Source organism: Trachymyrmex septentrionalis, unplaced genomic scaffold (assembly GCF_001594115.1).
Source record: "Trachymyrmex septentrionalis isolate Tsep2-gDNA-1 unplaced genomic scaffold, Tsep1.0 scaffold87, whole genome shotgun sequence".
Taxonomy (NCBI): Eukaryota; Metazoa; Arthropoda; class Insecta; order Hymenoptera; family Formicidae; genus Trachymyrmex; species Trachymyrmex septentrionalis.
In genome coordinates, this window is record NW_017306059.1 from 3,238,941 (window position 1) to 3,264,627 (window position 25,687).

Consider the following 25,687-nt stretch of genomic DNA (forward strand, 5'->3'; position numbering starts at 1 on the left):
TATTTTTGTATAGGTGAAGAAGACATTATTTGGCAGAATGAATCCTTTTCCACAAAAAAAGATTATTACATTTAATAAACACACGAATAATTTCGATTTTCATGTAAATTATGCTGAGTTAGATTATTTGCCTGCTAGTGAGGTAATGTAAGTATCTATAGCTATTATTATTTATTTGTAGTACTAGGAACGAGTTAACACAGAAAATAGATTAATGCTATTTTAAATATCAAAATGTTCATACTTCTAAAACTATAGAGATTTAATTTTTTACAGTTCTATTGGTAATTTACATTTATCTACTATATCGCTGAGTGGTGTAGCCGAAGCTTTAGAAAAGCATGCCAACGAAGGCGCCGAGAGTAAAGGAATCAAAGTGCACTTTAATATAGACGATAGCGGCGTATTGAATTTATTGACTGTAGAATTAGTTTCCGAAAAATCGAGTACTGTTGATGAAGAAGAGGGTACTTTCTCAATACTTGGCTCAACTATTAGTAAATTCTTTGCAGGTTTGTGCCGAAGGCAATGCAAAAAATGATACCATTTGTTTTTGTTGCATGTTACGAATCACAATTTTGATTGATATTTGCACTATACTAGTTCTTCTTTATATTCTGTTAGTATATATTGAAGAACTGTTTTATTTCTCAAGGAAAAACTTGTGTTATTTTTATAACTTTATAAAAATTAAAAAGTTATTTCATGTTACGTTTTGAAATCATTTTTTGCAAGCATTTTTGTATCAAGGAATAAGTAGATGCTTTAAAAAAAAGATAGTATTATCACTGAGCAGGGCTTAGATTTTATTATCGTTAACAATTAAACTTTTGTAGCAATATAAATTCTAAAAAAAATTTATACATTAATAGAATAATTTATGTTAATAGAATGATTCCTGTTGTATTAACGGTAATATTTTATATTCATAGAATATTTGTGTCAATTATTTCGTTATATAAGGTGAAATTTTGAAGACAATTGTGCTTAAGTTTACACAATTAGTTGTTAACGATATAAAACTCTAGACTCTGATTGTAAATTATGCAAATATACACACATTAAATGAAGTCTTAATCTTTCAGGATCTTCTTTAGAAAAAGAAACGGTGGAAAAGACAGAGGAACCGCCAAAGGAGGATATAAAACCAGTGCATGAAGAACCAGAATTTTCGGAATCGACAAAAGAGACAGACGAGAAGGAGAAAAAGAAAAGTGAAACAAAAGTGAACGAAGAGAAGACTGCAAATAAAACCGAGAAGGCGGACAAAGAGAAGAAGGCTACGATCGTTCAAATTAAAGAACCTATCAGTTCGAAAGAGGTCAAATTAGGATCACAAATTTTGTCCGATGAAAAACTCACAGAAACTCGAGACAAGTGAGCATAAATATTATATATTTATTTGCAATGTGAAGTAATTAAGAAATTATTTTCATCTTTAATATTCTGCTAATTTAAATTTATTAAATAAAACTGTTACTATAACTTTAACTTTTTATTGCCATTTTCTCTTTTCTCTTAACAAGAAAATATAATCTGCATAATTATGATAAATATAATTTCTATTATTTTACTAACATTTTATTTATTTTTCTTTTTTAGGATACATCGTTTGGACGTGCACGATTCAGAGAAAGCACGTCGTGAGACTGCGTTGAACAACCTCGAGTCATACGTAATCGACGCGCAGCAGAAGTTTGATTCCAAGGAATTTTCGGACGCGGCTACCGATAAGGAGATCGAGGAGATTCGAAAAGCGTGCACCGAGATCTCTGAGTGGTTGTACGAGGACGGATTCACCGCGACGGCGGAAGTGTACGAAGAGAAGTTGATGGAACTCCAAAAGTTAACCAACGACGTTTATGAAAGGGTCTCCGAGTATCGAGATCGGCCGGAGGTCTTAAACGGAATGGTTTCGCTACTCAAAGGCAGTAGATTGTTTCTAGAGAATATGCGCAATTTGAGTCTAACGAGTGAAGTCATTACGTCTGTTGAAATCGAGACGTTAGAAAAAGCAATCAATGAGACACAGGTAATGATTTATTTTTTAATATCTAAAGCGATTTTTTAAATAGAAACATGCTATTATTATAAGTATAATATTAATGTAATAAAAAAAATGATATTTTAGGATTATTATGATATGGTTTCAAAATATTTCGCGGATGCGCCGCTAAATATACCAGTAAAATACAAGATCCGCCAAATCGTGAATAAAATGGATCTACTCGATAGAGAAATTAAATACCTTCTAAACAAGGTAAAAATTTGGAAACCGAAACAAGAAACTACAGCAAATCAAACAACAGATAGTAAGGCCGAGCGCACGATAGAAGAAAATAATGAATCTTCAACCGATTCTAATACTAAAAATGATAAATCTGCGGAAGAACAACCGTCCGACAATATAGAAGACCAGCAACAAGAACCAATATCAGAAACAACGGATACCACACAGGATCCGTTACAGCTACCAGAAAGCGAGAAACCATTAACTAAAGAGGAAGTTCAGAAAGAAACGCATCATGAACTATAAGAAATAATTTATTTAAAAGTATGATTCTCTGTTGTTGATCGACGATAATCGTCGATTTAGGCAATTTTTCTGTAGATTATTTTCGTCAGATGCATTTAAGATCGAAGCGGGAATTCTCTTATGCGTTGCCGATGTATAAGTTATTCTGCGAATGTGAATATAAGCTGTTCCATTTAATTAATAATATGTATCTATTTATACAAGGATATGGTTTTCACCGTTCATTCATTACGTAATTAGTTTTGCAAAATTGTCAATCTTATCAAAGATAATTGTGTTACACAAGTGCCAAGTGATAGCAGCTCGTAACAATTTATTTATTTGATACGCTGACACGCATAAAACTGGCCAGTGTGAGATTTATCTTAAATTTTTACAATATAAATTTGTGACTTTGCATGTAAAATGCTTCTGCTGCAAGCATATGTTTAAATTAGTATACTATCATATGAAGTTGCAATATAAAGCATACTATTGTAAAAACACAAATGATAAGAACGTGCATAAAATAATTTTCGTTCATAAAACAATTCTTGCATATCTTTCAGAAAAAAACGGATCTTTATTCTTTCGGGGAATGTAGTTACGAATCTTACATTCTCGCAAATGTATATGTATATCAATAGTTTTCGAATGAATTTGTCACATTTCCTATATATAATGCATTGATTTGTATCATCTTTTTTATAAACAAAGATTCACATAAGTCTATTTTTTCATTATTTATCGATATCATATTAAACAGGTATGACTTTTCTAATAATCTATTTCTTGAAAAAGTGAGATAGAATGTATAGAATATTGATTATTTTGTAAGTGAATATAACGATTTATACGATGTAAGATAGATAAAAAAAATAACCTGTTCCTTGAAAATTATATAAGATAAAATTGTTTCTTTGGCTACACAATTTAAATTAATTCTTTGAAAATCACATAACATAATATTCTATTGCCAAATTATAGGGCATTTCAATTAAAGAAATTGTCATTCCAATTTATAATTGTAAATTTAAATATTATTCATATTTATTAATTTGAACTAATAAAAAAATATACAAAAGAGAGAAGGGGGGAGGAAAGATATTGGAATAAAGAAACAAACTGTATTGTGTGTGTTACCATTATTTTTTTATAAGTATTTATGACAAAATTATTGAAAAATTTAGTTTTCCGCGAATAAAAAAATTAAATATTACAATCACAGACCTTCATCCTTTCTTCCAGTTTTCTTAATCGGTTGAATTTCTATTACTTTAATTTCTCCTGTCTAATTTTTCTTTATCAGCTGACTTTTACTAGTGAGGTTATGTACACATTATCGTCTGCCTTTTTCACTCGCGCTTTTTGAATTTCTCTTTCTAAACATTAAAAATCAAAACGTGCTTTTATTTATGTAAAAAATATCTGGGTGAAGACTTTAAAGGGAAATTAAGAATAGAAAAGCTGCCAGAAATTGTTGACCCTATCAATTAAAAAAAAAAACCGTGGTTAGACGTTACATTAACCCCTGGAGTTGATGGTGAGTCTATTAGTCTATATTGAACTCACTATAAACTTCTAATTATAAATCTCTATAAAAAATATCTTTTTTACGTTACATTTGAAAATTTGAATTATTCCTATTAAAATATACTTAATATTTTTTTGCTTTTATATGAGTTATTTTTATTCCTTGAAATTAATATCTTTTAATTAATATAAATCAAACAGCATCAGTAATTGTGTTATAAATTTTAGTATCAGCTCCAGAGAATTAATTATATTGTTAAAGTATGGCAATGCGTCAAATTTTCACAAAATTATGGAAAAATATTAGTCCTGTAATGGTGAGAATACAATTCATGCGATATTTTAATTTCTATTTTTAATTACATTAAAAGAAACTCATAATTTATTTGTAGTATACATCAGGTATATTATTTGCACATTGTACCTCATTCGACAAGCCTAGTGAAAATAAGAAGTTGAAACTAGACCCTCCAGACATAAAAAAACTAACTCATGAGTGTATGATAAAACAATCTGCGTTGGATGCTGCTAATAGTGCAACCCAGGCATTAACTGTCACATATATGGCTATAATAGATCTGAGCGTCGCATACAGGTAACAAAATAATAATATAGGTCTAGAGGAAAGTAAGATATCTCTGTGATAATGTTTATCATAATAATTTTGTAGAATATTGTTGAACGAACTCATTTCTCTTCTCGAAGAAACTATAATACACAACGTAAATGATGCACACTGGGATATGATTGTGGAAGTACGAAATGAAATGCAAGACAAAAAAGAAAAGCTTACGGTAATAAAGAACTGCTTGAGATACTACAATTTTTACTTGATGTAAAATTTTATATATTAAATATCACAGTCCGAGTAAAGTCAAAAAATTCTTTTATACAAGAAAATATAAATAACATTGCATTATAGACACATATTGTACCATACAAATTTTTTAAAATTATACAAGTTAAATGCAATTTCTTTTTCAATTAGCGCTTGGTTATCTATATGGATTATGTGCATAAAATGGCAGTAGCTAGCGCAGAATTAAGTTATATGTGCGAGATGGATAGTTTGACCAGTACACTTCAACAGAGGATAGAGGATGCGTTAAGTAAGGTAAAAATGGAAACTGACAGCAATACAGAATTGGAACGAACATACTGGCGTATACAAGAACAGTGCATCAAAGGTAGCAAAGAAAATATCAAGAAACAATAAATTTTTTAGGAAAGAGTCCAACATTCTCTCTCAAAATATGTTTTATTTGTTTCTTAAAAAAATTAAAAATAATTATGTATCTATATTAATAAACAATTTTCCTCACATTTACTAATGTTTTGTACATCATTAATATCAATCTTCTTTAATTATTTTCTTTTTCCTTTACTTTTTTATTAAATATATACTAGTCTATTGTATTAAAGTTGTATGAGATATTAAAGATTATTTTATTCTTAAATATATTTCTCTTATGATCTAGATTTCATAACATCTTTATTATAAAAATATAATTCGAATAAAGCATGTTTCACTAATCTCTTTAATTTAGTCATGTATTCAAGAATTGTATGACTTTTTCATTACATTTATATTTTCGAATTTGCTTTAATAAAATCAATAAGATGTAATAAATATGTTCGATATAAGTGGCAGATGTATAAACATATATCATTAACAGCAAAATTTATACCTTTCGTTTTTTGTAAACCTATTCATATCATAAAAATCAAGTTTTCGAAATATCAAGACATATATATACATATGAAAATAACTCACATAATTCAACACACAGTACACACGTCAATATAATAAATAAACATAGGAAGAGAATATTTACAGACTTGCAAGAACAGCGCTGCTTTAAACATCTAAATGAATCGAGACAATATGTCGACCGGGCACCATCACCAAGCCTAAGACTCTCGCTTCCGTATGCTCCGTAGACAAATATTCGGTACACGAGCCTAAAATAACATTGGCATCACGATCCGTACATAAGAACGCTCCTCTCAACACCCTTCCATCAGTCATTTCAATACGTAGATGTCGATTCAACCAGCTCCTTAACTTCTGCTTGGCTGACGACTCCTCAGAGATAACTGCCTGCTAGAATCATAAAATAAAGCATTAAGAATATAACAAATACTTCTAGAAAAACTTTATTCTTTAGAAACTTTAACTCTTTATGTAATTATGATTGTAAGATTACTTGACAAGTTTTATGCAGAATACTTGTATTTAAAAAAGATACATGCATTTATACAAGTAAATCTGTTTTAAGTACAATCTTAAGATGTTATAAGTTAATTATAGAACTATATTAAGTATATTAAAACATTATTTTAAGATGACATTAAAATAAAAACCAACTATGAATACTAACGTATCAATACTAACGTATTTCCAATAAGAGATTCAATATAACATAATGTAACATGGTGATTATTTAATCTCTGTTTAATATTGGCAAATAATCGGGATGAAATAATTCACTGTCTAATATCGTTATCTGTTTCTCTTGAAGGAAATTATCCTATGTATGAAAACTCATTTCATTAGAATCCTATCTAATCCTATAATTATTGCAAAGTCCTTCAAATTATTGTCATTAAAATAAACTTAGTATTCATTCTTTTTTATGAGTTATGTTATTTTGGTTCCTTGAAATTAATTAACATATTTTTAATCAAATAGCTAATGGGTTTCACAGATACAATATTAGTAACTATAATGTTAGAGATTTGTCAGGTCCGGAGAATTAAATGATAGAAAATGAAGAGAATAATATATATCAATTGAATCAGGTTTCAGTTTGTGGAACATAACCTATGCGCACCATAAAAATTGATAAAAATCCGAAGTAATTCTCATGAGAAAGACATTATACGGTTTTTTTGCAAAGTAATAGAAAATACTGTGAAAAGTCAAAAAGATGAATAAAGGGAGAAAAACCATCGTTTATTATAAAGTTACCTCTTCATTCCCGTGAACATGCTCGTTGTTCACAACATTGCTCAAATTATGCACTGTCTCCTTCATACTCGCACTCATTGCACTCTCGTTATTTATTCTCATTCACGAATAACAGGATGAATTTCAGACGAACCGTTGTACCGCACTCCGCACTTCGATACCGTGATTTATTGTGATTTGTGACTAGCTCATGACTAAGTACACAGTACGGTTCAAATTTGTTTTTGATTTCTTTACTGAGATCATAGTGGAAGACAGGTGAGACAACTTGAGGAATGCGCAGTAGGACCAAAATTACGGCAGTAATTAGAATATCATTAGGGTGAATCCTCATAGAGAAGGAAAAGATGGAATAGAACAGTATAAACGGGAAGAAAATATCCTTAGGCCAATTAAAATTAAAAAAGAAGGAAAGGAAACATAGCAGCATGAAAAGACATCTTATTTAGCAATCCAATGTGATTGTTTCTTATTTTTTAAATTTAATTTAACACATTCAATTACTACTTTATTCGCTCAGTGAACGATTAGTGTACCGAGTACACTTATTGAAGTCTAATTATCTATCGGATCTCAAACAATAACTTGTCAATAACTGCCTCTCTCCTTTACAAAAAAGAAACTCCGCTGCCACGTCTGTCCTAGCATGACCTCGCTATGATAAATTTAGGAACGCACTTGGCACAATCACCTGTACATATCTGCGGCAGTGACAGCAGAACCGGTGCATTTCTCAACATTTTGCTACGTGTCATGTACGCAAATCTGATTTGCACCAGGAACTGACAAGCGTGGATTTATCTCCCCGTGTTCCTTTCTCACGTCCAGTCGCCTCGTGCGTTTTCAAAGGTAGTGGCATCTCGGCGATCTTAGCGATTTTAAATTGAGACTTCTAGAAAGTTCGTGTGAACAAAAGTTCTTGAATCGACGAACGCTTTGAAACATATGCGTGACGAATACGATTACACTCTGCGATTGTATCACGTCGATTAAAGCCTGTTAATGTTTTTGTCAGAATATAAAAAATATTCAAAAATCGCTATGACCTTTTAAAAAATTTAATTGTCACTCTTTTCAGCAATTTAACGCTATTCATACATATCTTTTCAATATATCATTGGATATGACTTTTTTTTATTTGAAAAAAACAGATGAACACTTGTCTTAATACAATCGAGTAGACGAATGAATGTTTGTCTTAATACAGTTGTGTTAATTTGCAGCTGTAAAATATGCGGCAATTAAAGGGGAAAACGAAAGAGACGAATAAACAGAAGAAAGAACGGAAAAAGGAGTTCCTTGAGAACAAGCAGAGAGTGTTCACGGTTGTGTTGCCTACCATAGCTGCGATATTTGTGATAATAGCGGCATATATCTACGTTAAAACCCGTCCAAAACTCATGGAGTACTAATTATTATACCATTTGTCATCCATTCATTCAGATGAAATGACTGTGCTGTATCTCGACAATGCATAGACAATTCCATGTTGTATTCTCATGATTCATATGAAAGTTTTTCTAAATGGAGGACATTCCATTGTTCTCCCCAGAAACATTTCATACCCAAATCATATACTAGAAACAAGATACCGTTTTTGCAAATGTCTGTATTGTTTAATTTGATAAGAAAATATTTTTTAAATCAAGAATTATCTAATATATATAATTATCTAAGATATATAATTATCAAATATATAAAACTTAGGAGTCAATGTTTTTTACAAAAAAACATTACTGCATGAGAGAAGTTCGTTAATTATATTTGCCTTTCTAATAAACGATTAAATTTGTTTATACATCGAATAATGTACATAAATTTACCTTAATTTGAGTCTTCCTCGATTCTTTTTTTTTCGTGTTTCTATTTAATGTGTTCTTAAGATATCGTAGAACTATATAAATACAGAATTTTGTTCATGTAATATTCTGACGTTCATTTTTTTACTGTATTAAGTGTCACATGCGAAAAGTCCATATCTGTAAAACAAATTTTATTAATTAATTAAATTAAATTGAAAATGTTAGCATGTAAAACATTCAAATAATAAATATGGGTCCAATGCGATATAAAAATATATTTGTTATACATAAATAGTGTTATGTGTGTTGTCTCTTCTCGCCTTCTTGCCAAATGTTTTGTCGACTTTAAACTTAATTTAATATGTATTATACGTAATTATAACTAATATCATTGGATTCCTTTCATAAAGTATAAAAAATGATATCGATTTTATTTTTTGCGAGCACAACAAACAGTTTCTTTTTGTAACATCATTGATTATAAAATTAATTACATTTTAAATATTTTATTTAATTCGAACTGAAAATACAATTAATGCCACTATTAAATATAATACAAAAATCTTCCATTATTTAGTCTAAAAATATTGTAAATCGTTTAAAAAAAGATCGAAAACGATTTATATTATTTAAACTTTACAAAAATTCATTTTAATGTATGAATTTATAATATAAATATCAATCATAATATCAAAAATATGGAAGAGGAATTTAGAAAAGATTGGTGAAAGATTCTTGATTTTTTTTAGCAATAATACCCTGCGAGGTTTAAAGGGGCCTTTTTATTTAAATTTGAATTATTAAACAATTTACGTTGTTTCAAACTTGGGTAAACAAAGTAGAAAGACGAGCATCGCGCTAGTATCGGGAATCGGGACGCAGACGTCGCGGACACGTGGATGATAACCAATAGGGAGACAACACGTATTCACGCCCCTATGTATTATCGCCGGTGACGGTTTCTTGCTTGATTCTATTGTTAATTACTACCGAGAGCACCGATCCATAATGGATTACACGGTGCCTCTACTTTTTTCAAGCTTCGTAATAGTCTTACTTCACATAAATTATATTCAAGGTATTCTTTGCATTTATTTCATAGAAATACGATTGCATATAAATGTAGATCAATAGGTTATGTTATTTCCATCACTGAAATGTCATTTCGTATTATATCAATATGTATATTTCTTGCTTGATTTTATTTGTGTTGATTGATCATATTCGCATTATAATTAACGCCAAGGACATTTTCAATTGCATATAAATGTTTTTATAGTATAATTGGTATACTTCAGTATCTTAATGTAAGTGGAACGGAACATTGTGTATGTAATCTTTATCTGTATATCTCAATTTGATACATTTTACAGCTAAAGGGACCCAACATGTAACATGCGGCTCTGTACTAAAGTTAATGAATGTAGATTATAATGTAAGGTTACATTCCCACGAAGTAAAGTATGGTAGTGGCAGTGGACAACAATCTGTAACAGGTACTAATGCCAAAGAAGATGGCAATTCCTACTGGCTTGTCAAAGCTGAATCAGGAAAGCAGTGTTTGCGAGGGTGAGCTATGATTTATATTCATGTATTGATTACTACAATTTTTACCTGTGCATAGACATATTGTGATCTTTTCAATAGGAGGCCAATTAAATGTGGAGATATTATCAGATTGGAACACGTTGTGACAAAAAAGAATCTTCACTCGCATCTTGTTAGCTCACCCCTAACTGGAAAACAGGAGGTCTCCGCTTATGGGGATAACAAGGGAGAAGGTGATACTGGCGATAATTGGATGTTAATATGCCACACTGATTTTTGGGAAAGAGATGATACAATTATGTTGAAGCACATTGATACTGAAAAGTAAATATACTCTTCTCTATGGATTTTCGGTATAGATAAAAGATAGTATCGTTTAGATATTTAAATAATGTATTTAGGTACTTGGCTGTTAGTGGCAGAACTTATGGTACTCCAATTAGTGGCCAGACTGAAGTAGTAGGCGAATATTCTTCAAGCAGTCCTCATACACAATGGTCTGTGATGGAAGGATTGTTTATTCATCCTAATGATTTCAAAGCACAGCATTATCAACATACAGAATTATAAGACAATTTTTATAACAGTAATTTAATTTAATCTGCAAGAATATGTATATATGTGTTGCAAAGAATGCGTGAATAAATTTGGAGAAAGTGCATCATTATCAAAATAAATATCATTAAATGACGTTTATTTCTTAAGCTCAATATATTTGTTATAAAACTGCGCTTTCAAGATTTTCAGGATTAAGAAAAAATTTACAGAATCAGTTGCTTAAAGTTTGTGAATACAATTGTTTGGTTTGAAATTTAATGTAATATTCTCAGTTATATTATTACATTTTGCACTATCATTGTATTTAAAATATTTATATTTGTAGTAAAAAAAAATCATATGAATTAAATAAGTAATTAAATAAATTAAAATCACATAGTATACCAAATAATTCAGAAAGATAACTATATTATTACTGTTGAGCATACATGTAAGCAAATCGCATCGAATATAAAACATCCGAAAATAATTATTACCGAAACAAAATAAATACAAACATGTTTTATGTAGAATATCTATTTACACATATTAATTTAGCCTCAACAAATATTAATTTCTGAATTAATCATATAAGAAATACGCAAATTATTTATTACACGATCTGAATTTACGCATTACAGGAATACTTCCGCTACTCATGTATGAAAAGTGGTACGCAAAAACTGTTAAGGAAGGATATCTATCTATAGATTTCATTAATATCCTAGAATATTTGATAATTATAAAATGCGCTCATATCTGTGTTCTCTGTCATTAATGCATAAGTATATTGTACATATGACTGTATTTATTGCTACGTAAGTACATAATAAAGAAATATGTGTGTTAGATTTAATTAGGATTCATTGTTTACTTGACTAGTCTCATACTTCCTTTAGTTCATACTTGCCATTGATATCTCGCGTGCCTACGAGACCGTTATATGGAAAGATAATATTCGATAGACCGTAACTTCCAAAGATCTCCTTCAGATTTTGTTTTCCTGTTACATTAACGTAACGTTGTTTGCCGGTTAAACAACTGTGCAACTTCCATATACCGAATACCAAACAGATACACAAGATCGACATCAGTGTATCAAATATTGTGACTAAAAGTATACTCGAACTATCTTTAGAACGCAGCAGTCTCGCTAAGGCAATAGGGAAACCAAAGTTCAGAAATATATTGAAATAATCTGCGTCGCTCTTCACTATATGATTAATGTTCTCATACATATATGGACCCAGTACGCACAGGGAGTATAAGCATGTTAGCGAGGTATAGAAACAAAATAGGATAAAATTGCCCATGTTCTGGCGAAGTATGCAGGCACCCAGGAAGAAGCAATGATGATCCTTGAAGTGAAAGCACTTCTTACAGAAGACGCAGTGCTGTGTCGGTTTGCACATGTAACTTTGACACTTCTCGCAGTGCCAGAATTTGTAGGTCGTGTTATGAGTTGGTAATTGCATACTGTTGATCTGTTCGACCTTACGCTGTTGAGTGATCACGCTGCACAAGTTATTCTGTATCTCCTTGACCTTCATCGGATTCGACTTACAGCTGATGCTGTACACCGAATACCAGTTGAGATATACTTGCATGCAGAGGAAGACGAAGACCGGCGAGACTTTCTCATTGATGTAAATCGTAATTGCAATGACAAATACAGTAGACATCAACGTCACTAATGGACATAATTGTTTAACAATTTTTAGGCAAGTTTTCATATACTGGGGCCGAGGCATACCTCATCGATAAATATAGTCTCTTTACATCTATAATGTATAAAACCAATTTTTGCAGACGTATATGTAAAATCAATTTTCAGACACCTATTCGAGCATGAATCTCTTTATTTTATACAATTTCTTTTGGTATTTATATTTCTGAAAAGGTAATAAGTTTATTAGATAAATATTTTTAACGATATAATTAGTTCTTATTTTGATTTTATGTTAAGAAGAAATACTTCTTCTTTCTTTTAATATAAAAATACAATTTGACATTGTTAAAAATCATCAACAATGTGTTATTAATTTTCGGTATATAGAATCGTTCACTGACCTCAACCATAACCTCAAATTTATTCCCATACGTTTCATTTAATTCAATTTTATTTAATTCAACAGGTCGTAGCTATTTTTCGAAATAAACACGATTCTTTATAACGACCAATAGGCAGTTGTCATAGCATAATTTCCTTAAAAATGTTCGTATTTTTCATAACAATAACAGATCTTTCCACTAGTACATTTCAACGTGTTTGTACATACATACGTCTATCATCTATATATATCATATAATACGTATGTAATAAAAAATCACATAGTGATTTGTTGATAGACATTAATAATAGAGGCATATCGATGCATATTCATATAAAAGATAATCACATTACCAAGTCTGTTCAAAAGTTATCCCTTATAATTGCGATTTTCTCAATATTTCTCAGTAATTTAGGCTTTCTTTTTGATATTTTCCTCTCTAAAGTTACTTGGAAATTTTACTAAATTGGCAACATTAAACTAATTATACCAGAAAGATCTCTCATATCTAAGTAATAAGAAAATATTTATATTAATATATTTAAATTAAAAAATTAGGCTCTTTAGAAAAATATTTCGGAGAGAGCAGAATGGATGATTGATGAGGATTTAATTATAATCAAACAGATATATAACAGCTATATGCTATTTATTCTCACTATAAAAAAACACGGATATATTTTACACAATTATGCTTATATATGTCATAATCCAGCGTTACGAAACGATAACAGATCTATGTTGAAAATGTGTGGTCAATTATGATTAAAAACAAAGTAAAAACATAAGCAATTGTAAATTAATCTTAAGTGTAATGGTGTTAAAAATTATTCGAAGAATGATATATAATAAGCTTTTTCCTGAATAAATATTTGGATAAAATCAGAGACCCCATTTATATATGTATCGGTATACTATAAATTAATTAAAACGTGTAGATAAACAAAATTTATCTTTGAGTTTAGCTCTTTGTCAAATATTAATTTGAAATCTAATACATATTCTCTTTTACCTTTCTCTCTCTTTTTTTCTCTTAATATGTATACATCAATACAGACTTTTATACATATTGTACATATGTGTAAAATTATAAATATCTATATTAATTAGTATGCCTATCTTTGTACATTTGTGTAAATAACAACGGTAAATATATCGAATGTATCACTCTTATACAAGAATATTATTAAAGCAGTCTTCAGCAATTATATAACTACATAATAATAATATAATTGGAATTTACAAATATATATATAATAAAACAAATCTTCTAAAAAAGAAGTGAAAAGAAAGCATAACAAAAAAGAAGAAAAAGAAGAGAGACCAGCAACACAACAATAACATGATCAAAATAACAAAAATTTCGTGAAACGCTTATGCTACCATATATTGCCATTCTTTGAAGTATTTTCAACCGTGTATACACATATATACTCTACATTAGTCTATAGAGTTTATCTTCTGTGGAGTTAATCATTACTCAAAAATTTGAGTTGTGCATGTCTAAAATCACACACACACACTGTACATTTTTTGTACACTATTTTGTACTTTTTTTTTTAAATAGGAATAAGAATACGTGTATGTGTGTGTGCGCCACGAAGCTACTGCTCGTAAATAGACTTCTGTAACGGAACATCTCGCTCTATATAAATCGTGTAAAACTATACAAATATATTATAATACGATTTGCGCAAGATTTACCAAAATATACTGTTGCGATGGTGATAATATAATTCGATATTTTCAACAATGGAAAATGTAAAAAATATGCTCTTTAGGATCCTCGCTCTTTCTCTCTCGTGATTACATTCCACGATATAATCACGTTTATGATGCATACATGTATGCTCGATTACAACGGTATATTACTCTTACATTTTTGAAGAAAAGAAGATTTATTATGTATTTTCTTAGCAAATTTATGATTCCTGATTCTGTTATTACTCTGTATTTATAATTGCTAGAGACTAGTTTAACGATACTCTTGTACAAGAGTAGTGTGCTTCACCGTAATTCTCCAATCGGCGCATTTTGAGACCACAATTCGTCTATAAATCTATATAAAGTATCACTAACAGCTACCTGTAACAGACATTAAGAAAAAAAACATATTTATATAATCTATCGCATATTTTCGAGATTTTCATGAACAATGCTGCTATCTACTTTAAAAATATCTGAACTAAATATTTCAAAATATTAGGCATTTTAGAAGAACTGTCAAATTTATTACTCCAAACAACTTCAAATAAAAAAATCTATACTTGATTATATCAATCCTTAGTAACTTTCAAAGTACTAAAATTTTACCTTATATGGTGTTGGATTCAAGTTTCTTTTATGATCGTTACGCAATGTATTGAGAGATTCTTGCACTCTATTGCGAACCTCTTGCAAAGTAGGTAATGGTTGATACAATTTGCCGTCTTTCCAATATATCTGTAAGATGTTTTTATTTATTAATTATAAATCATAAATATTATTAACGTCAATAATATCAATAATAATATGTATAAAACCACTTATAAAATAACTGATAAATAACTACAATTATATTGAAAACTTATTATTTTAATTAGATAATATCTACCTTATGCAGAGACTCCACTCGGGATGGTGTAACATTAGCTCTTTTTGTTTGCTGAAACGGATGTCTACAGAGAACCTTCTGCATTACTTGCGGTGGATCTTCCGTTGTTATTTGTAAAAGATCTATCAATGCGTAGCCATCCGACCCGTACAATCTATAAGCATCTTTTCTGCCTGGTATTGTGACTTTTCCAACTTCTTGACTCAGCTTGATTCTCGGCTCATTATTAATTTCTACCATTTTGTAAACACATCCCAGAGCCGGTTGTCTTTGGCATGTTACGAGATGTGTTCCAATTCCGAAACAATCAATTTTGTGGCTCTGGAAAATATTAATTTTTTTTAAATTATACATTTTTTACATTCGCGATTTGTAAATTTTTACCTGCTCGTTCAAACTTATTATAGTCTCCTCGTTGATATCGTTAGACGCGCAAATCATCAATTTTGCAAACCATGGTATGTCGTACTTGATGGCAATTTTCTCGAAAATATCTCTCGCCACGTTACTAAGATACGCTAAATCACCACTGTCAATCCTGATACCGATAGCTTTGTATCCCAAATCGTTCAAAGCTAACGCTACCGCGCAGAAGTTTAACAGACCGCTCCTATTCGTAAAATATATATCTATAAGATATTTAAGTAACTAACAAATATACTCTACTTTAGTTTATCTATCAATTACAACTAAATTAATTAATTGAAAAGCAATCTAATCACACACTTTTTATGCTATTATAATTTGGTAAAAATTATATAAAATAAAGCCTAAACTTGGCAATGTATTTTGTGTGAAAATAAATTCTTTTTTGTATTTCTGTTTCAATTTAGATTAAAAAATGAATTTCTGTCACATTATATATAGTTCTATATTTTTTGCAACATCAAATCTATTTCTTTAGTTGCCAAGTTTAGAATTAAGAAACATTGCGCATAATAGATTAAGCACACAATAAAATAACTACAACTAACATAAACTTGCGCATTCGCTGTTAATTAGTACAGTGTAACATAAGAGAGTAACAAGTATTTCAACCAATTATTGCAGTCATTAATTTACATTTCCAATAAAAAACGTATATGATATTCTAGCAAATATAGAAATATATAGCCAATTGATATATCGATGATATAAACATATCACGATAAACGTAACATTTTATTTACAAATTTATTTTTTCATTTTTTTTACAATATATTTCCTTTTGTATAATATTTTAATAATGTGGCAGTTTTATATATTAAACTTGTGACAAAAATTTGCGACGAAATTGCATATTTAAATAACAAAATATATAAAATATTTGTGTAATATATAAAATGTGCCCATGTCAATTTTCGAAAAAATTAAGGGGCAGAATTGGGAGGGGCACTATATAAGATCACAAATATATAGTGGCTAACAACTAAATTCTAATGAAAAATAAGATTTTGGTTATTTTATCTCTAATTGGCACGTCATAGGAGTAGCATGATATGATAATTTGCAATTTGCCCGTTTTACAGAATATTTGCAACCTTTTCTAAGTGAAAGGTAGGTAGTAGTAAGAGGAGAGTAAATTAAATGAATATATTATCAGCTACTAAAATTCAAAGAAGCTTCAAATTGCTGAGTTCTAGAAATATATCAAAATAACTTTCTATGTATTCCATTAAATGCGATCTCAATCATTATAATATTACTTATGAAGGGATAGGCTTTGGTGGCGCAAAAAAATTAAAATATAATTCGCAAAGCATAGATTTGACGAGAAAAAGGGGGGAAAAAAAGAATCGCATTCCGCAAAACAGGCAAACAGAACGATATCGTACCTCATATAGAGCTCACCCAATTCGCCTCGTCTTAAAAAGCCATTCTTGTGAAGTTGCGAAGTTGGTTCTGATTTAAATGGGTTGTTTCTCACACCGTTTTGAGCGTGTGTATTGGACCCATTAGTTAGAAGTTTATTCTTTACATTTAGGCTGGCCACTTGTGCCTGCCCCTTGGCCGATGTCTCAATGCTACAAACACACTCCTGTTAGGTCACAGTGTGTATACGCATGTGTCGTGCCTGTTCGCGACGCGCTGATAAAACTAAATTATGGGATCGCTAATGACATCGAATTAAGAATATACTTCTGTCTCATTAAAATATGGATTTAATTACGCTAATTATTTTCTATTTCTGTAGGTTGAAGATGAGTATATACGAGATAAAAAAAACTTTACAGTAAAAATTATAACATTTGATTCTTTGAAATTATAATTATGATATATTAAAAATTATATACAGTATACACTACATCTATGCAATTAGAAGATTTTAATTATGTATGTGTGTCACAAACACCCTCTACTGCATACATAAAAAAATATAAGCTAATACATGCATTGACAGCAATTAATAGCATTGCCGTGCGCAGTATACACATAATGTCTCAAAATATGTGCCTACAATATTTTAAATCATTTTTAAATAATCAATATTTTATCAAGATTTATTTCTAAAATATCTTCACTTTTTGTTAATTTAAATATTTTAAATATTACATATACAAATATAAATATCTATATATATTATATAAAATTATTAAAATATACGTAAATATATAAAATAATCAAAAGCATAATAAAACTATTTGTAAAATATACGAGACATATAGTATACTAGTAACATAAAAGAAATAAATATAAACAAAATTTATGCAAGTCCATGCATTGATGTAAAATTGATTAGAATGTGCATTGAAAGAAAATTAACCAAAGCTTGCAAAACACCAAATTAAAAAACAAATATTGAGCTATGTACTTAAAAGCATTAAATAAACAAGCGACATAATTACGTACCTCTTAACATCGTATGTATCCACAAGAGCAGTGAATCTTTCCGGGAAAGCGACGGCATAACTAATCAAAGCCGCTAATTCTCCATCAGACGCCTGCGAAGCTAAAGCTCCCAAATCGTCGGCAATAGCCTCGCGATGCTTACAAGCGAGTTCTAACACATCTAAAAGGTCGCCCGTTTGCTTATGCGCCAATGTCTGTGAGAGAAACAGATCAATCTTTTTTTTCTTCCTTTCAATTATATTTTGCAGAATTTCAATTTGACATTTATTAGAGACATTTATTAGATTAATTTAATCAACTTAAAGAAAATTCGTATTGAATGTACTACTACTTGTAATGTACCTACTTTCCCTTGCAGATCGCTGATGCTGGTGAAAGACGTGATATATGCATGTGCATGTGTGCCATGTATAGGTATATTGAACAGCTTTCCAGCCAAGACATTACTAGTCCCATCAAATCCACCTTTAACACAATAAATTACTTCTAACTTAATTCAAATTGTTTCTAATTTTTAATTTGCTATGTCTCATATATCAAAATATATGCGTATTTTTTAAAATATATTAGCGTTATATAGTTAATGTAATAATTTTATAAACATTTGTTAAACAATACAAATATTTTTTCTGATTGTCTTTAATAAGACATATCTATATTTACATAAAATTGTCAATGATTCCTCTGTTTGAAGATATTTTAGTTGATCCGCACTCTACATATAATACATTCAAAAATAATAGCTAATTAGTTTGAGCAGTTTCACATAAGACATATATGCATGTATGTATTGCGCGCGCGCATGTGTGTGTGTATCCAGTTGAAACTATATATTCTCTATCTGACCTCCTAAATTGTTACTCATCACCTAGGCAGTACCACCCGGCACTGAGTGGAACAATGTATTGATTTCACTTTTCATGAAATTGTTAAATATAGTGTAAGGATGATGGAGTGGTACCAGACACCTCCATTTTCTTTATATATTATAAACTGACACATAGGTATATTTAAGGTTTTTATATTTCAAACTTTATATATGGTTAATAAATAAAAATATAAAAGTTATTCAAGATATATTATGTGTAGAAAGATTTTATACATTTTATTAGCAAGTATCAAATGTATACGTTACGTGCAATAAAAACATTTACTTCATATACTTTTACGCTCATAATGTAGACTTTCGCGCTTTCGTAATGTAGACCATTGCGACATCCAGAGATATGGTAATGGCTTGGCGCTAAGAAAACGCAAAGCGTTTTAGCGCTAAACACTGCCGGGTATCTTTACGCGGAACAATGAGTTTTTGTACAATTATCATGCACAGTAATTAGTATAATGAATGCAATACAAAAAAAATAGCAACTGGTACCAGTGGCAATTAATACAAACTTATTATACAATGAAATATTGTGGATTCAATGCTAATTCTGAAACTCATTTTATGTAATAGAGTTACAGTAACCATTTTGTTTCAAATATGAAAAATGCAGTCTGTAACTTCACATTAAATTCATAATATAATTGTAGTCCGTAGACTTTATTACACTAATTAAACAAGATAAGTATAAATAAAATATTTACCAACATAGCTGTATTTAGATGCACTCAATCCTCCATCAGGTCCTTGCGCTCTTCGAAGACCAAATTCAAGCAACATTATGTTTTTCCCAGCCATCATGCGATATCTTGCTGCGTTGGTCGCCATTAGACTTGCATAGTTGACCAATGTTAACAGAGTTGTTTCTAAGAGCTGTACCATTATTAATGGTCCTTCCACTCTTATCAAAGGAACTCTGCAATTAAAATCAACAATTATATCTAAGCAATTTACATTTATTCAAATAATAAATTAAAATTACAATAGACATTAATTAAACTGTTAAATATTTTTTAAATGTATTTATTTATAAATACATTAAAAATTAATTCGTATTTCTGTTGCAATGATATATGTTTCTAAAATATTAAATACTAAAATTAGTATATCTCTAAATATATATAATACTGACTTTTCAGAAGAGAGAATGAGAGAGATATTTCCTAAACTCACCTTGGAAATACGACCGATCCCTCATCTATGGCGTATATTGTAACATTTCTTGCAGTGAGACTTTGTAGATAATCAAAGAATCTTTGGTCTACTGTAGCAGGCATAGTCGACTTCAGGTACTTGATATCTGTGATATCGTATAATATAAATCATAAAATATATATGTGCATAATAAGTAGCTTTAGCAAATACGTACCACTAGGAGAATAATGAAATTTATTCAAGAATTTTATGCACTCCTCAAGCCCGGCAAAAATCGTGAATTCTCCCTGAAAAGGATTCTTGCGAAAGAATAAATCAAATACAGCGTGATCATTTATTTTGCCGCTCTTCCAATATGCGTAAGCCATAGTGATTTGATATAAGTCTGAAAACAAGCATTGTCCTTCAGTAAATAAGAAACAAAACTTGGAATACGAAAAACATTCAAAAATTCAGTCTTATCTCAAAAATATTACGGAGAACTGATAGTACACAACTTATAATATATTATCAGAGAAAAAAAAGGGAAAGTTACATAAGAAACAAACGCGTTTATTAAGTTTATGCCAAATTGTACCTTCAATATTCTATAATTAAATATCAATTACATTAATACCGTGCTTTTTGCCGACGGGAAAATTGCCACGTCTCCATATCGTCTTTTTATCTGCAAGACTGCATTTTGCAGTGCATACCGAAGGTAACGCGCGTGTCTTTTTGCATGTGAAAGTGGTTTTGTGGAAAAAAAAAATTCTAAGCATGTTCACATTACAAACGTAAATGTCGCGAGATATGCCAGCAAGAGATGTTTGTGTGTGGTTTACATCACCGTCAGAGTATTTACAAACATAATCACGCTTTCTATACTTGTATTCACATGCGTAGTTATACGAGTGACCCTTTCCGCTCGGCGAGAACGCCGTCATGGTCGTGTACAATTTAGCATAACAATTCCGTATATACTTCGCTCCCATATGATCTTCTCGTATGACCCTCGCCAGCTCGTCGTCGTGGCGTCGAAGACATTATCAATCATTCAAGTAGAAAAGAAAAAAAGTATAAATCCTTCGCGTTGGAAAAAACATGACTCCGCCGCTCTCGAGAAATACGTTTTCATTTCCGTTTCCCGCGTAGACGGTGTCCAGGACGCGATTTCCTGGAAAGCGAGCATCGCTCTCTGCGACAGGTCAAGTCTCTCACTCGTGCAGACGATTCGTTCCCCGAGAACCACCGAGAGCGACGGAACTGAGGTTAGCTCGATTCGCGCGGATGGTCGAGGCGGAAACGGAATCCGCGCGGCGGCCGTCACACCCCTTTCCTCCCTCGCTACGTACCAGTGAGCAGCGGCTGAACGATGCCGTTCTGCCGCGAGTTGCAGCATGTCCCATCGTCGTCTTCCGTTGACATTTCGAAAATAGGAGGCCCACTCGCGTGCGCCCGATCCGTGAAGTACGACTCACCGCTCTCCCGATCTCGCCCTGTCGTCGGCACTGCCCCCGCAGATCCGCTCACGCTTGCAGTTGCACTCACTTTTTGCACTTTCTGCATCTCGGAAATGAAATGGATATATTGCGCACTCAACAACCCACACGCGTATACGTGAGGTTCGTTAGATATATATCCTATGTTAGATATTAAACTTGTCGCGTAAATAACCTTTGTGGACTCATTCCCGTCTGTAAAAAAAAAAAAAAGTACAATTGTAGCGAAATATTAATATGATTAATATGATTAATACGATTAATTAAATTAATTCATTGAAAATTAATGGAGTTCCCTTTCGACCCCCCCCCCTCCTTGTATTGTCCCGCGATGAAACAAAAGAAAGAATATGCTGGGTCAGTATATTCGGCGGGAAGAGCAAAAAAGAAAAGAGTGATTAACAAGGACGCGCGACAGTTGCAAGAGATGATGCTTACTTTTTGCACAGGTTTCTCGCGCTATCCGATCCGATGGTGATCCGCGATCCGCACTGACGATGATACCGACGTGATAGCGTCGACTAGCATGCCTCCGCGCGAGTCGCGATGTAATATACGACTCGCGAGAATCGATAGGGAACGTTTGAAGGACGCGCGGCGGCGTTGGCACGGCCTGTTACACCCGCCGATCTCGCTAATTGCCAGAGCCGTTTGTCCGAAATTCAACCGGGCAATCCGGGCATTGCGGATCCGGATTCCGAGATCCTATGTGCGTGCGCATCCCCCTGCTCTGATTTTTCAGCGCGAAAGTGAAGATTGCGCAACTTACCGTATCTTTTTTATACGGTTATTCCATCAATATTAACCTAGACAGCACAATATTTAGAAAATATTTTGAAAATATTTATAAGACTTATTTGAAATATTTTGTAAATACCTTCTCGTGGTCTTAAATATTGCACAGATCATAAACATTTATTGTAAATATATGAAATATTTATTGTTGTAAATGCTATAAAAGTACTTGATAAGACATTAGAATCCAAGTAAAAAATAGTTACTATAAATATTTATTTATATTCATACTAAATATTATATAAAATATATTTAGTCTATATTTTAATAATATTTCAAATAAAGTTTTATATAAAATATTGTTAAAAATATTTATATAATATTTTTAAAAATAAATAATAATATATATTTCAAAAAATTAATAGTAATAATTATTATCATAAATATTCTGATATGCTATCTGGGAAGAAGGCTATTCTGTACTTTTTTAACGATATTATTGTCAATTAATTGTTGTTAATGAATCTTTTCTTTTTTATAAATGATAGCTGTAACCCCCCCTCTAGCAACATCAAAATGAAATCAAAATGACTTTAAAATAACTAACAAAAGTGATCATTTTTCAATCATAACGATTCGTTTCAACTTATTTTGACATTATCGTGACTTGTTATTCTCTTGAGTTATTAATTAAAAATGTAACGACTGATTACTAAATAACTTTTCTTATTCTGTGACCGATATTCATAATCGGTTCTTTGTTTAATTTCAAGTACAGTCTTAAGATGACATAAACCAATCACAGAACCGTATTAGCATTTTCTGACGAAAATAAAAAACAAATTAGAGTGTAAAATCAATGTAATGAGTGATTTATACGGAGCGACTTTATTCACTTAAAGCAGCGTTTAGTAATGTCATAATTCGTCAGCGAATTCTCTCGATGCTGTTTTCATTCGCTTGAAGCAAGTATCTTAATTCATCAACAATTTCGCTGAAAGCTTCTTCTATTCGCTTGTTTTTTATTCGCTAATATTTTAAATTTTAAAGTCGCAGCGTCGAGTGACTTGATGACTTAAAAATTCGCTTTGGAAAAAATCAACGCAAGAAACTAGCGACAAGCGTCGAAAGCAGTATTCTCCACTAACAAAAAGAAACCAGCATTTAGAAAAAGTTTTTAGTAGCGAATTTGCTATGACGTCACTAGACGCTGCTTCGAGCGAATACAGTTGCCCTGTGTAAATCATCCATAATAGAGACGAGATAACAGAAGAAGCATAAATGGAGTTTCTAGGAGGCACAAATTTAAGATAATTATAAACGTAAAAGGAGTATATAAATATCTCTTTTACATTTTATTTTCTAAATTTTTATGTCCTAAAATCGTTTAATCTTGATCTGTTTATTTTAGAAAATATTGAACAAAACAATTTTAAATGTTATAAATATAATAAGAAAATGGTAATAAATAATTATCATTGATGTAAACTCAAAAATATCTTCTCTAGCTATTGCAATTACAATAACTTTGTTATTATTTTAAAATTGTCTTAAATAATACAATGAGTGCAGAAAGTATTCGTACAGGAGAGATTTTTATTAAAAAAGCCTTATTTGTAGAAAATGAACATTAATTAGCAATTTATTAACAACGAATATAATAGATAGAACTTTTTTTAAATTATTATAAACAAAAAAATATAATAATCCAAATATATTATCTTAATAATAATCAAAAAGTCAAAATTATATTATTTTATTGTACAAAAAATATTCGTACACTTGTTTTTAATTTATATAATATATTAATTTAATATTTTATATGAGATAGCCGTTAAACCCTAATCACAGCCCGTAGTCTTCGGTGCATCGATTCCATTAGGTTTCGCGTTGTTGGTGAAATAGATTTCTATTCTTCTCGAAGAGCGATTTTTAAATCTTCTTGATTGGAAACCTGCTTTTTCCTAATAGCATCTCCAAGAATGCTTCACAAATGTTTGATAGGATTAAGGATTGCGGAGGTATATGCAATTGTTTTGATACATTATACAACAGCCATTATTCCGTATTGTAAGCTGTTTGCTTAGGATCATTGTCATGTTGACATAAATATAATTATCGGTAATTCCTAATTTTTGTGTACTGATAGAAAAATTCTCCTTCAAAATTTCTATGTACATTTTATAATCCATTATGCCAATAATGGAAATTGCCGACACCTGCTGCGCTCATACATCCCCAAACATAAGCACGAAACTACCACCATGTTTAACTGTGAGTATGAGATTTTTTGGAGCAAGTTCCGTATTTTTTTTCGCCACACCATACGTCCCCCATCAAAATTGAAAACATTAAATTTATTCTTTACACATTCGATATTAAATTTATTTTCGTTTGAAAAAAAAATCACTATATTCTAATGTTGTTCAGATTTATTAAGATGCTGTTTCACAAATTCTAATCGTTTAATGCGATTGCCAAAACGCATTTACCAAAATCTTTTTCCTAGCACGGCCATGATATCCATTCTCATGGAATATATATTATATTTCGAATTGTAATAGTAGAAACGTGTACACTGCGATTTTCAAGTGCGGCTGTAATTTTTGGGACACTTATTTTTGAGTCTATCTTTATTTAACGAATTGTAAAACGTTTGTCTGTCTCACTTAAGACCCGTGATCGGCCATCTCTCGACTTATTTTTCACCGTATTTCTTTCACAAAAGCGATAAATTATTGATTGAATTGTCGATCGAGGTCTGTCGATAAGCTGAGCAATTTCACGAAGAGATTTACATTGATTGTGTAATTCAATTATAACTTTTCGCTCTTCTTCATTTGTTTCCCTGCTTTTGCGACCCATTTTGCTTGAATAACGCAGTAAGACTGATATTATTTATTTTTCAAAGATAGCGCGCATAATTCGCAAGCGTTAGCGTTCTTTAATATAAACAACTTTAATATAAACAAAAGAGTTAATAACTCGAAAATAACTTTATTTATGTATCTTAGAAGCTAAATTTCTCGATCGTATGAATACTTTTTATGTATT

General features: G+C 30.8%; 7 protein-coding genes across 12 annotated transcripts in view; 4 read left to right on the forward strand and 3 right to left on the reverse strand.

Annotated features, from left to right (window-relative positions):
- The window catches only part of LOC108755468 (hypoxia up-regulated protein 1), a 5,896-nt gene extending 2,674 nt beyond the window's left edge, over positions 1-3,222 (forward strand). For 2 of the 3 annotated variants that reach the window (XM_018498487.1, XM_018498488.1), the window contains exons 5-9: positions 14-147; positions 277-512; positions 1,086-1,377; positions 1,603-2,032; positions 2,132-3,222. In XM_018498487.1, the coding sequence (XP_018353989.1) occupies positions 14-147; positions 277-512; positions 1,086-1,377; positions 1,603-2,032; positions 2,132-2,536 (1,497 nt within the window). In that variant the 3' untranslated portion in view covers positions 2,537-3,222. The remainder of the gene's footprint in view (positions 1-13; positions 148-276; positions 513-1,085; positions 1,378-1,602; positions 2,033-2,131) is intronic. The other variant, XM_018498489.1, reaches the window with a different exon arrangement.
- A 482-nt stretch (positions 3,223-3,704) lies between these two features.
- On the reverse strand, positions 3,705-7,250 carry LOC108755306 (N-alpha-acetyltransferase 38-B, NatC auxiliary subunit). 3 transcript variants are annotated; one of them, XM_018498231.1, is made up of 3 exons: positions 7,020-7,250; positions 5,884-6,149; positions 3,705-4,001 (listed from the first exon to the last, which is right to left on the reverse strand). In XM_018498231.1, the coding sequence occupies exons 1-2, from the start codon at positions 7,119-7,121 to the stop codon at positions 5,907-5,909; spliced, it is 345 nt and encodes a 114-aa protein (XP_018353733.1). In that variant the 5' UTR covers positions 7,122-7,250; the 3' UTR covers positions 3,705-4,001; positions 5,884-5,906. The 3 variants fall into 3 exon arrangements, with proteins under 3 accessions (XP_018353733.1, XP_018353731.1, XP_018353732.1); XM_018498229.1 differs by having other exon boundaries at positions 3,709-4,001; positions 5,884-6,152; XM_018498230.1 differs by having other exon boundaries at positions 3,710-3,897; positions 5,888-6,152.
- On the forward strand, positions 4,312-5,360 carry LOC108755305. The gene is made up of 4 exons (XM_018498228.1): positions 4,312-4,365; positions 4,441-4,643; positions 4,719-4,842; positions 5,037-5,360. The coding sequence occupies exons 1-4, from the start codon at positions 4,312-4,314 to the stop codon at positions 5,262-5,264; spliced, it is 609 nt and encodes a 202-aa protein (XP_018353730.1). The 3' UTR covers positions 5,265-5,360.
- Positions 7,251-7,688: 438 nt separating the features above from the next.
- Positions 7,689-8,628, forward strand: LOC108755311 (single-pass membrane and coiled-coil domain-containing protein 4 homolog). The gene is made up of 2 exons (XM_018498235.1): positions 7,689-7,868; positions 8,243-8,628. The coding sequence occupies exon 2, from the start codon at positions 8,252-8,254 to the stop codon at positions 8,429-8,431; it is 180 nt and encodes a 59-aa protein (XP_018353737.1). The 5' UTR covers positions 7,689-7,868; positions 8,243-8,251; the 3' UTR covers positions 8,432-8,628.
- Positions 8,629-9,690: 1,062 nt separating this feature from the next.
- LOC108755310 (stromal cell-derived factor 2) lies at positions 9,691-11,036 on the forward strand. Its single transcript, XM_018498234.1, has 4 exons — positions 9,691-9,899; positions 10,195-10,390; positions 10,469-10,693; positions 10,771-11,036. The coding sequence occupies exons 1-4, from the start codon at positions 9,830-9,832 to the stop codon at positions 10,937-10,939; spliced, it is 660 nt and encodes a 219-aa protein (XP_018353736.1). The 5' UTR covers positions 9,691-9,829; the 3' UTR covers positions 10,940-11,036.
- A 435-nt stretch (positions 11,037-11,471) lies between these two features.
- LOC108755327 (palmitoyltransferase ZDHHC22-like) lies at positions 11,472-12,734 on the reverse strand. Its single transcript, XM_018498256.1, has one exon. It carries the CDS (start codon positions 12,655-12,657, stop codon positions 11,791-11,793), a length of 867 nt encoding a protein of 288 aa, XP_018353758.1. The 5' UTR covers positions 12,658-12,734; the 3' UTR covers positions 11,472-11,790.
- Positions 12,735-14,845: 2,111 nt separating this feature from the next.
- Positions 14,846-22,519, reverse strand: LOC108755483 (nicotinate phosphoribosyltransferase-like). Of its 2 annotated transcripts, XM_018498514.1 has the most exons (12): positions 22,337-22,519; positions 21,752-22,093; positions 20,632-20,802; positions 20,436-20,562; positions 19,967-20,178; positions 18,726-18,844; positions 18,380-18,573; positions 17,365-17,553; positions 15,935-16,160; positions 15,551-15,871; positions 15,271-15,399; positions 14,846-15,042 (listed from the first exon to the last, which is right to left on the reverse strand). In XM_018498514.1, the coding sequence occupies exons 2-12, from the start codon at positions 21,963-21,965 to the stop codon at positions 14,965-14,967; spliced, it is 1,980 nt and encodes a 659-aa protein (XP_018354016.1). In that variant the 5' UTR covers positions 21,966-22,093; positions 22,337-22,519; the 3' UTR covers positions 14,846-14,964. The 2 variants fall into 2 exon arrangements, with proteins under 2 accessions (XP_018354016.1, XP_018354017.1); XM_018498515.1 differs by lacking the exon at positions 17,365-17,553.
- Positions 22,520-25,687: the final 3,168 nt, after the last annotated feature.

Bases quoted from the DNA above. Each gene is read 5' to 3' on its own strand.
- LOC108755305 (XM_018498228.1), top strand. From the start codon at position 4,312: ATGGCAATGCGTCAAATTTTCACAAAATTATGGAAAAATATTAGTCCT. The intron at 4,366-4,440 runs GTGAGAATACAA...ATTTATTTGTAG, and splicing joins AAAATATTAGTCCTGTAATG to TATACATCAGGTATATTATT. The intron at 4,644-4,718 runs GTAACAAAATAA...ATAATTTTGTAG, and splicing joins GATCTGAGCGTCGCATACAG to AATATTGTTGAACGAACTCA.
- LOC108755306 (XM_018498229.1), bottom strand. From the start codon at position 7,121: ATGAGAATAAATAACGAGAGTGCAATGAGTGCGAGTATGAAGGAGACA. The intron at 6,153-7,019 runs GTAACTTTATAA...TTATGATTCTAG, and splicing joins ATGTTCACGGGAATGAAGAG to CAGGCAGTTATCTCTGAGGA.
- LOC108755311 (XM_018498235.1), top strand. From the start codon at position 8,252: ATGCGGCAATTAAAGGGGAAAACGAAAGAGACGAATAAACAGAAGAAA.
- LOC108755310 (XM_018498234.1), top strand. From the start codon at position 9,830: ATGGATTACACGGTGCCTCTACTTTTTTCAAGCTTCGTAATAGTCTTA. The intron at 9,900-10,194 runs GTATTCTTTGCA...TACATTTTACAG, and splicing joins TCACATAAATTATATTCAAG to CTAAAGGGACCCAACATGTA. The intron at 10,391-10,468 runs GTGAGCTATGAT...TCTTTTCAATAG, and splicing joins GGAAAGCAGTGTTTGCGAGG to GAGGCCAATTAAATGTGGAG.
- LOC108755327 (XM_018498256.1), bottom strand. From the start codon at position 12,657: ATGCCTCGGCCCCAGTATATGAAAACTTGCCTAAAAATTGTTAAACAA.
- LOC108755483 (XM_018498514.1), bottom strand. From the start codon at position 21,965: ATGCAGAAAGTGCAAAAAGTGAGTGCAACTGCAAGCGTGAGCGGATCT. The intron at 20,563-20,631 runs GTACGTATTTGC...ACGATATCACAG, and splicing joins ATTTCATTATTCTCCTAGTG to ATATCAAGTACCTGAAGTCG. The intron at 15,872-15,934 runs GTAAAAATTTAC...AATATTTTCCAG, and splicing joins TAATAAGTTTGAACGAGCAG to AGCCACAAAATTGATTGTTT.